The following is a 10,898-nucleotide window of genomic DNA, read 5'->3' on the forward strand; positions in this document are numbered from 1 at the left end:
GGGCGACCTACTTTTGGAATATGTAGAAGAGATTTGGCCTCAACTCTCAACAAAATATTGATACGTAAATCACAATAGTTGAGTACAAGAGTTTCAATGTAATAGATAGCATGTAAGAAAACATATCCCCCACACTCTACCATAAGACTCCTCTTTTATACCCACAAGTGCCAACGACTCTTTGTGAGTATGTAACGAATGCTTAATGTTGTACTAAATGTTGCTAATAACGACAAGGAGTAACTCCTCTTCAATGTGCCGTTCACTCCCCTTCAATGTGTCATCCTTGTGTAACGGGTGGCCGTTTGCCTTCGGGTCCGTGCTTGTAAATCGGGTCGGGTACTACTTGACCAATTATCAGACTACATTACAATTCCAAAAATTGACTGTTTGTAATGTACACAATTCATTAGGCAAGACTACATGGACAATTCATGGCGTATCAACCAAAAGATAAACATAGTGGTCCCCACAGAACACAACACAATACAATAATGATGTATACACAATACAAGACAATAATCAACAAATTGATCCCCATAGAACAAAAAGTCACAAGAATAATATAAATATTTACTCCAACATATCAACACAAGTACAAAAATCTAGGTCTCCACATGTAATGCACATATAAAGCACACGACAAACAGAAACCGAACTATGCTTTACTGTCATTCTACTCCACACTTCACACACACAATAAATATTGTCAACACAAAAATATTGGCAATTTCAGAGGATTTTAAGTGTTAACAAAGTAATTCTTTACTTAATTGGAGAGTAATGGGCGCATTACCCATTCCACTCGCAGAAGATGAATAACCCATTCTAGTAGCTACTTCATGGAGAGTTGATGGAGAATGGCAAACGTATGTAAACTTCAGAGTTGATGGAGACGGATTCCCTTCTTTCTTCCTTATTCACTGCTTTCTTCTCTTCCTTCATTCTTCGTCTCTTTCTAAGTTAAGTTAAAATCGTATTAGGAATTATCATATTAGGATGCCTAGAGTTCGCTTTCCCCTTTTCTTTTTAACATAGAATGACAATATTACCCCATCATTAAACAAATTAAACTGAATTAAAAGATTTCAGCGACAATTGGCCGACAATTTGACGGGATTGTATAAAATTGATAAAAATTATTGAATAATTAATGTACTAAATTATTAGTTTTGAAAGTTGTAAAATGAAATCATGGTTGCAGTAGGCGCTAGGCACAAGTCGGGCAGTAAACTAGCTCCTAAGCGGCGACCTATAAAACTAAAAAAATAATGCATGTGTGTGGGTGTATGTCATATATATATATAAAATAAAAAATTAACAAGGCTGATCACCCGAGTTTACTCAGCTAACTCAGCCGAGTTGGGCAAATTAACTCGGCCGAATTCGGCCAACTCGGCCTAGTCGGCCAAGTTAGGCGTTAGGTGGTCGCCTAGGTGACCGGCCACCTAGGCGGACACCTAGGGAGCAATTCGTATCGGTCTAGAGGCACCTAGCGCCTAGACGGGGAATTTTTGCAACAGTGATTGCAATTGACAACACCCCAATAGTCATATTACTAAGGCTATGTTTGAAAACACGGGAAATCGTTTTCCGAATTTCCAGTGTTTGGCAAGATGAGGAAAAATGTGATCAATGGAAATTGTAGTATTGGTCAAAGGAAAATAGGCCAAAGCTTCTTCTTCGCCCAAAGCTTCTTCTTCGCAACTTCTACTTGCAACACCAGAGGACTTCTACTTCGCCTAAAAAGCTTCTTCTTCGCCGCTCACCACCACCAGATATGTACTGATTTCTGACTTGAAAAACCAAAGACCTGGTTCTTGTGTTTCAAACCGAAAACGTACTGGTTTCCGACTTGCGGTAAGGAAACCAAACTGGTTTCCGGCTCTAGAAACCAATGCATTATATTTTTTTTTTATTTTTTATTTTAAAATAAATCTAGATTGTATTATGATTTAAAAGCAATTAGATATAAATAATATATATTGTAGATATAAATAATATATGGATATAAGTAGATATAAAATCAATGTATTGTGCAGGATAGGTAGATAGATGATATGAATTTTATGGGTATATATTAATTAAAATGTTGAAGTGATATAATTTTGTCCATTTTCATGCTATTTTTTAGAAAATGAACTAAACACACAAAGACAGTTTTCTGTTGTGCAGCCAAACACCGAAAGAAAAATATTTTTTGAAAAATGACTCATTTTCCAGAAGTTATTTTACTCTTGGCCAAATACACCATAAAAGTAAAATGAACTATTTCTTAAAATTTGACTTATACCCTACTATTCTCCATAATTAAATTTCGGTACCATCCGCCGAACTGTCTTGAAAGCAGAGGAGAATATATATTTTTTATTTTATATTTTTTTAAAACATGCATTCAGTTGTTTACTTGAGCAAGGATCTAAATTGGCGCCCCAATTTCTATAGAGTCTCTCCTTTTCTCTGCTCAGTCCACAATTCGTTGAAAAAATTTCGTAGTTGAGATTTCACTCAACTGTCGTCATGTCTGTGCGTAGGCGAACTTTGCTCAAGGTCATCGTCCTCGGCGACAGTGGGTACTAATTTTTATTGCTCCGCTAGTTTTCTGCTTATCATCTTAGGGTTATCAGCTTCGATTGATCTTTATTATCATTATTTTTTTTTCAGTGTTGGTAAAACGTCATTGATGAATCAATATCCTTTCGACTACTTGATCATTTCGGATGCAGATACTGTTGCTTTTGTCTACACTCTTTGTGGCTCTTTTTCTGTTTTAATTCATTTCATGCTAATTTTTCTTAGTGATTTGAAGTTTTTTCCCTCTTAGATCTTTTTTTCTTCTTTAATTTTCCATTTCGATGTGCGGTTTCTGAAGTTACGGTGTTGTGACTTGTGAGTTTGGCTGTAATATGTGTATGTGTATGTGTTGGTCCTTGACTGCTGATTAGATATGTCCATAAGAAGTTCAGTCAGCAGTACAAAGCCACTATTGGAGCTGATTTTGTAACAAAGGAGCTTCAAATTGATGACCAGCATGTTACTCTACAAGTGGGTTTTAGTTTTATGGAAACATTTTTGTGTTTAGATAACTCAATTTACTTGCTCAGTAGGTGTTCTGTCTTTGTTTCCTAGATATGGGACACAGCTGGGCAGGAGAGATTTCAGAGCCTTGGAGTTGCATTTTACAGGGGGGCTGATTGTTGTGTTATGGTGTATGATGTCAATGTAATGCGGTCCTTTGATAGCCTTGACAACTGGCATGATGAATTTCTCAAACAGGTTGGTTCTTTTCCTTTCTAGAAATCAGAAGTCCTTTGTTCTGTCACATCTATAAAGATTATAATGATTTAGGTTACTGGATTTCTTTTCTTCAAAGGTATTCAGTTTAGAAGGAGCATGAAAGTCTTGAAAGAAGAAAGGAGACAGTAATCTAAAGCAACTATTTTAGTTTGTTTAAAGTTGCGTCTACTAGTGCTTGACCTAGATGAATTTCAGATTGTCAAGAGCTATAAGTTCTCTGTAAATATGTAGTAGGTTCATCAGTCTTAAGTTGAGAGGGTATGGTATCTTGTGGTTTCTTGTTTGAAGTTAAAATTTAACTGTTGTTGTGGTTTTAAGACTTCTTTGCCTCCTAATTGTATCTTCTATATATTGCGTTTGACTTTCAATTGTTCACTACCTATTATCTATCTATATTCCCAACATCTTAGTGGTTAGAACAATACCTCTGCCTCTTCTTTCCCTCCAGTATCATAAAATTCTTTGCCTTCTACCTATATAAAGATGTGTTTACTTTTACTGTCTCCATTCTGGTGGTCCTTGCTAAGCCCAGTCAATAACTTCCATCCTCCATGAAGCCTCTAGAGTATGCTTTTCCCTGCACGGCTGCACCTGGCACTTCTGTCCTTAACTACATTCCAGCCTCAATTTTTTTTCTGTTTTATTTATTTATTTGTTTAAATTTTTTTAATTTCTTTTCTTTTTGGAGTCACATTAGGTCTTAACTTTTATAAAGCTAACCTGCATTATACTTTTTGTAGCTCACAGCAATCATGAATACTCTTCATATTTTATGCTGAAATAAATAGGCACATTGCATAAGAAATCATGGGTATCGATTATCTCCATTAATAGCCCAATTTTTTATATCAATCAGTAAACTCTTTGTTTCAGGAGATTTCACGTTCTTATTAAACCTTGGACAACCTAACTTCCAGAAGGTGAAGCAACATGGCAATCATATAATTGTTATATTTCACTGGAATCTGTTGTCAAGGATGGAGCCAGTATTTGACTTGAGAGGGGGTGAAATTAAAGCAATTCAAAAATGTTTGTGACAAAATATGAAAGACCATTAATTAGATAAAATGTTTGAATACAAAATACAGTATATTATAAATCAAAATACAATGCCTATGAGTCAAGGTTGTGCAATACGCTAGGCGCTAGTCGGGTGCCAAAGGCCCGCCTAGCGCCTAGGCCGCCTAGGCGGAAGACACAAAATAAATAAATAAAAAACAAGGTTGTGCGTGTATGTGTATTGTATATATATATACACACACACACACACAAAAATAAAAAATTATTACACATGGCTATAGAATTGCAAAAATAAAAAAATAAAAAAAAAATAACAATAATAATAATAATAATAATAATAATAGCTCGGCCGATTCGGCCGGCCGACTAGGTGGTGCCTAAGGGCGAAAACACCGCGGCCTAGGCCCCGCCTAGGCCGCAGTTTACAACCATGCGTCCATGCCTATGATAAACTATGAGATAGTACTCCTTTACGTTCTTTCCATATTCTGAAATTGCTATAAATTTGTCTCTTTTGAAACACAATACAAAATGTTTTTTTTTTCAACCTAAGGCACTACACAATCATTATAAATCCCACAATTACACTGGACATTCGACACAAAGGGGAACATGGAAATTCCCTTTCTTTGTAAGAACTTTGACAGTAGAATTCTAATTACTTAAATTTTATTATGAAACGTATTTATTTTCTTTAAAATAAGAATTTAAAATCCTTAAATGTTACGGAGTATTTTTTTTTCTTGTTTTTTTAACTATGATTATAATGATATAATAATAAGTTCTCTATATCAAATATTATAAACTAAACATTAATTACATAGACTATATATTTTAGTCTTATATTTACTTTTGATAAGATTTATTTGAACATCTAACTTAAATATCATAGAACAAATTTGGGTTTCCTCAAATACAAAGAGACTTTGTTGTCAGATAAATATATAAAAATTGAAAAGCAATTACTTACAATTTAGTAGTGCAGAAATCATAGTACTAGTATTACTAAAAAAAAAAATTGCTCGGTGGTTGCCACTCCATCTCTGGCTGTTGTTTAGCATTTTGTAATTTTTTTTATTTTTGACTGCAATCTAACCTAGATTCTTAGTATCTACTTAACAACATACTATGCCAACATCCTTGATTGGGATGGGACTCGAACCTGTGACCTTCTATTTGAAGGTGCCACAGTGATACCATCAAACCACAAGGTCCCTGGCAGCATTTTGTAATTTATCTTGTGTCTAAAACTCATCATAAGATGAGTGGAATATTCATGTATTTTTGGTGTCTATTTTTGGTTCATTTTCTACATGTTCATTTTTTTTTCCTTGCAAGTTCTGGGTAAGTATTTAATAGTTTCTAACTCCATGCATTACAGATTATGGAAACTAAATCAACACCGTATTGCATTAAATTGTTTTACACACAACATATACCTTATACTTTATGAACTTGCTCCATTTACTCTTGATTGTTTTACTATGAATTTTCTTTGTTTATTAAAGTTTACAACTGATGTCTGTAGTTCAGGCTTTTCTCACCATAGTCTTTTTAATGTAACCTTGAGGGGAACAGTGATCATTTTCCCTTTCATCACTAAAGCACTTAGCTGATATAATGGGGGTATCTATTTTTTGTAGTATCACAGATGATCCGAGGAGTGCTTTGAATAATTATAAGAAACAGTTGGGTACATTTGGAATCTCCAAGCATAACTCATAATCTAAGTTTGACCCACAGTACTGTTTGACTTTCCAGTTTCCTTGTGTTGAGAAAATGCTTGTTGTATTTACGAGGTTGCTTTGTTGAGTTAAGGAGTATAAATATATTAGGCTTCTCTCTCTACTCCTACAAGATAAAGCTTTGAGTTGTCTTTATAATAATGCTCTTTCTCTCTTCCTTAACCATTGACACCTCATTTTGTGGTGTAGACTTAATGGTTGCAAGTGTTAGATACAGAATAGAGAATAGATGTCTTTCTTGTGACTTGCGAGTGTTTGTTGACATGCAGGCTAACCCAGCTGATCCAACAGGATTTCCTTTCATACTGTTGGGAAACAAGATTGATGTAGATGGCGGGAATAGCCGAGTGGTAAGATTTTATGGGATTTTTATGGTCAACACTCAACACTCTTTTTGAATGTTTAGCTGATGATTTAATCTTTATTCAGGTTTCTGAAAAGAAAGCCAAGGAATGGTGCTCTTCCAAAGGGACTATACCTTACTTTGAGACATCAGCTAAAGAGGACATAAATGTTGATGCTGCATTCTTGTGCATTGCAAAAACCGCATTAGCCAACACACATGAGCAGGATATGTAAGTATTTACATTGAATTTACTAGAGGTTTTTATCTATTATGTTGCATAAGCAGCAAAAAAGAAAGACATTTTGTTGTCTACTAGTTACAGGATATTTTATTTTCTCTTTGGTATTGAGAGTTGAGACTTAGGTTGGTTGAATTATAAAGGTGCATCTGCACCAGTCTAGCGTTCCAGTCTTCGAGGCGTCCACCACAACTTTTTATTTTCCTTCAATACATTTTTCTCAGCCCCCCTAAAGCTTAGACTTAAGCAGAAATAATATTTATTAGACAGCGCTGAGAGCACTGAGAGACAATGTTAATGGGTAGTGCTTGGTATGGTGGATTAAACCATAATGAACGGTATAGGAGAATGGATGAGAGAATAGATAAGGAATACAATAAAAATTTATTTATAATCCTTCCATTAAGATTTGCTGAAATGCAGACTGGATTCAGTGGATTGAACCCTGAAATGAAATGAAAAACTATCTTAAAAGTCCAAAATGCCCCCTTTGGTGGTTTGATGTAAAATGCTTTGAAAATCTAGATTCTATTTTTAGAAGAGATGCAAACATCCAATAATCCATACAAAATAAAAATAAAATTCTCTTATAATTACATAAACTATTAGTGGAGGAAAATATGAAATTGCAAAAATCATAAAAGTAGAATCCTAAAAATAAAAATAAAAAAGAATTTAAAATCAAAATAAGTGATGTTTTCTAATGTTCAAGAATTATATGTTGATAATTTATTTGATATTCAAACAGTAGTACTTGGATAAATTAGTTTGAAGGATTTGGGTTGAAATGATTTATAAATGAGTACTGATTTTTTTACCAAAAGTCACAGATCAAATTTGGCCAAACATGTAGAAGGAAAATGCTGGTCCACAACATATATTGCTGTTGAATACTTGAATCTACTAAAACTTGGCAGTTGTAAATGAATTTTTAACTTCTTGTCATCAATTCACCATCTTTATGTTGTAAAAAACTGAGAAAATAATTATTACCATGAATAAAGGATCTCTAGTTTCATTATATATTTTAACAGATTCCAACACTATATCCTGGTTGTTATGATTGAATCATCACACTCCAGAACTCAAATTTGAAATATGTACTGGCAATTGCTAAGAATTTATGAAGTTTTGAAAGCCACGTGATGTTTGTGCAAGGGAAAGATAGCCAACTACAAAAAAGGACTGATTTTTCAGTGTGCTGATCACTCTGTCCTGCTAACCTCATTGCATTTTGGACTAGGAAATAAAATCCATGATATACTGTAGATTCCATATACTTTGGCAATATTTCTATCAATTGTATAATGTGGGACTTGACATTAAGGTGAAGAACCACTAAAGGTATAGTATTATGGCTGACACAACTTTGATCTTGAATTTTTAAGAAGTCTTAATATAGGTTACAAGGGCCTTGAGAATGAAATAAATAGCATTGCATAGAGTCGCAAGGTAAGTCCAGAATCTTATGTTTATTTAGAAGAATATTTCTATTTAGTATTCTATCCTTTCTGATCTATCTGTCAATTAAGTTTTATTAGTGATGAAAGGAATAAGGATAGAATAGAAACCAAGGATGGAAGGTCCTCTAAAATCATGGATACATACAGAGGGCTAATCCTCTGTAGGCATCAGTCTATATTTACTTAGCAGTTAGCACTGATTTAGTGTCTCATTTTATGACCCTTCCTAGCTTTTGGATTCTACAGATAATTGCAATATATTTTAGGTCATGGTTTAAACCTTCTAAACTTCTCTAAAATAGAGGTAAGATTCCATTGATTTTCCTTACCCAAATGCAACGTGATGTGGCCGCCTTGTTCTCTGTATCCAACCTTTATTGACTTTGTTCTCATTAGTGGCGAACAATATCAAAGTTTGCCACTTTTATTGTAATGACTAGTGAGATTTTGAGATCTAAGCATTGAACTGACGAACTGATTGGTGTTGACAGTGGTCTTACTTTGATGGAGCCACAAATCCAGCACTAGTCAATTTACATGGGTTAGGAAGTATAGGAGTCAATAGTAAACCTTGAGGGAATGATTTGTTGAGTTCTGTTAGTGCATTAGCTACATATTGGATGGCTTTGTAGATCAGTGGAGCCAAATGTTGAGCTTATTACTCTGTATAAATAGTCTTTATAGATTTATAAGGTCAGGGAACCAAGGGAGGTTAGGAAGTAGAGTTTAATTCAAAGGGGAGTGGGAGTGATTGCAGAAATCTGGGGAATCTTTGATTTTTTTTTTAGAGAGAAACACCTCTTAGAGTAATACTAGTATCATTAGAAGATGGTGTGGGTAGTGATAGGGTAAATACACATGAAAGGGTGCATTTTAGAGCAATTGACAGTATAAATTTATCGGTGATTTAATTCCGTCAACTATCAAGAGTATGAATGAATGAAGAAGAGGCGCAAATTCTTGGTGCATACTGATTGTACTTCATGCAGGTCTAAGTACGGAATATTTGGCAGTTTATCATTATAGCAATAATTGTTCAATTTGTTATTATTATTTTTCTCCGCATTGCTTTCTTAATTGGTCTCAGTTCAAAAGCCATATACATTAGTTGAACTTTCCTTAGGCAATATAGGAGGATCAGATGTAAGGGCCTCAACAATGTAAGAACTCAGAAGTTTAGTTTCGACATTGTCTAGTAATCATAGATTGTTTGGTTGGCACCAGTGGTTGATCTTGAATGTGATTCTGATATGTGTCGGATGTTTGGCTTCGCGTCACAGGATAGAAGAAGAAGTTGGGTTCCCTATGGTGAAGGGAAGGCAGAAAGAGAGAGAAGTTGGAGGAAGAAACTTCCCTTTTAATTTTATTCAAAATTCCAACTTACTAAGACAATGTAATACTTGTCCATATATATAGGAGTAACAGCTTAAGACATAAGGAAACGATATTCTAAAATATGCTTACTTAGAGTAAAAAGAGCAACTACTAATAAAATTGGAAATAAGATAACTAAATTGTTCCCAAATCAATTTAAGCAGAGTGGGCAGGCTGGGATTTGACCCAAGACTGTATCAGATCAGAGTCATGTGTTGTAGACCAATAAAATACTTAACTAATCAAATTCCCCAAGTAATATGAGTCACATGTTCTATATCAATAAATACTTAACTGGTCTTGTTAGTTGTTACCAAGTAAAATAAACAATGTGGTATTATATCAGAGTGTATTGGATATTCTTCATCTCTCATTTCAGGTTAAAGTTCCTTGTATTCCTATAAATAGCAATAGCAATAGCAATTTTGGCTTTTATTGTTGTGAAAATTTACAAGCTAGGAGAGTTTTCATGCTTACTATTCCTCTCCTCCCTTGTTTTCAGATACTTGCAAGGAATTCCTGAGGCCATACCAGAATCTGAGACTAGAGGGGGTTGCGCATGCTAATCAGAAAATGACAATTAATTTGAAATTGTTTTCTTTCTCCTGTCTTGTTGCCTAATATTCAATGCTCTTTTTTGTCCTTGTCCCCTAAGCTTGCTGGATGCCTTGTATTCTATTGTGTTGTTGCTGTCATGCATATTGATTGTGTATTTGAATACATCTTTTTGGGGTTCACTTTACTTCTGAAATTGTGGACATTATTTTTCTTGTACAACTTTGTTAATGCTAAAAAACAAACACTTTTTTTATGATTGATGTGAAGTATTGTGGAAATTGCCTGGACAAATTTTACTTTACTCATTATTGTAGCATTTATTCAACTTTTAAAGGTGTATTGTTTTTTAAAGATTTAAAAAATGATAAATTTTAAATTTAATAAATTTTTTTACTCCATATTAATTACCAAGAACTGGGCTAGCCCCTGATTATCTCCACCAAGCGAAATGCCACGAAGTTGCGCCAACAAGGAAGTCTGGAAAGAACAATCCACACATTGAGTAAGTAGCTAACTCAAACTAGATTTGAGATGCTTTTACCGGCTACCGGTATAGCTAGGCTAGGTTGCCACTTAATACCAGCAACAGCTTATATAGCAGTATAAAACTTTTAGAGCATCCTTATCAATCGAGTTTTTTCACGGTAATTGAGAAGTTTTTGTAAGTGTGATTATGAAAGAGAAAATGGGGAGGGATAAAAAAAAAACAAAACAAAATTGATTAAAAAAAAAAGAAAGAAGAATTAGAGCTTCGTCAGGTGCGCCTGACGCGCCCGCTGGACGCACTGCTTGTCAGCCACGCGCGTGTGGCGCAGGCTTCTTTAATTTTTCTCTCTCTTTGCACTGTTCCAAGATCT

General features: G+C 34.5%; 1 protein-coding gene across 1 annotated transcript; it reads left to right on the forward strand.

Moving 5' to 3' along the window:
• The first annotated feature begins 2,397 nt into the window (after window positions 1-2,397).
• Window positions 2,398-10,319, forward strand: LOC116020626 (ras-related protein Rab7). The gene is made up of 7 exons (XM_031261098.1): window positions 2,398-2,573; window positions 2,665-2,691; window positions 2,946-3,045; window positions 3,130-3,276; window positions 6,332-6,412; window positions 6,492-6,637; window positions 9,986-10,319. Exons 1-7 carry the CDS (start codon window positions 2,521-2,523, stop codon window positions 10,047-10,049), a joined length of 618 nt encoding a protein of 205 aa, XP_031116958.1. The 5' UTR covers window positions 2,398-2,520; the 3' UTR covers window positions 10,050-10,319.
• The last annotated feature ends 579 nt before the right edge of the window (window positions 10,320-10,898 follow it).

Source organism: Ipomoea triloba, chromosome 5 (assembly GCF_003576645.1).
Source record: "Ipomoea triloba cultivar NCNSP0323 chromosome 5, ASM357664v1".
NCBI lineage: Eukaryota > Viridiplantae > Streptophyta > Magnoliopsida > Solanales > Convolvulaceae > Ipomoea > Ipomoea triloba.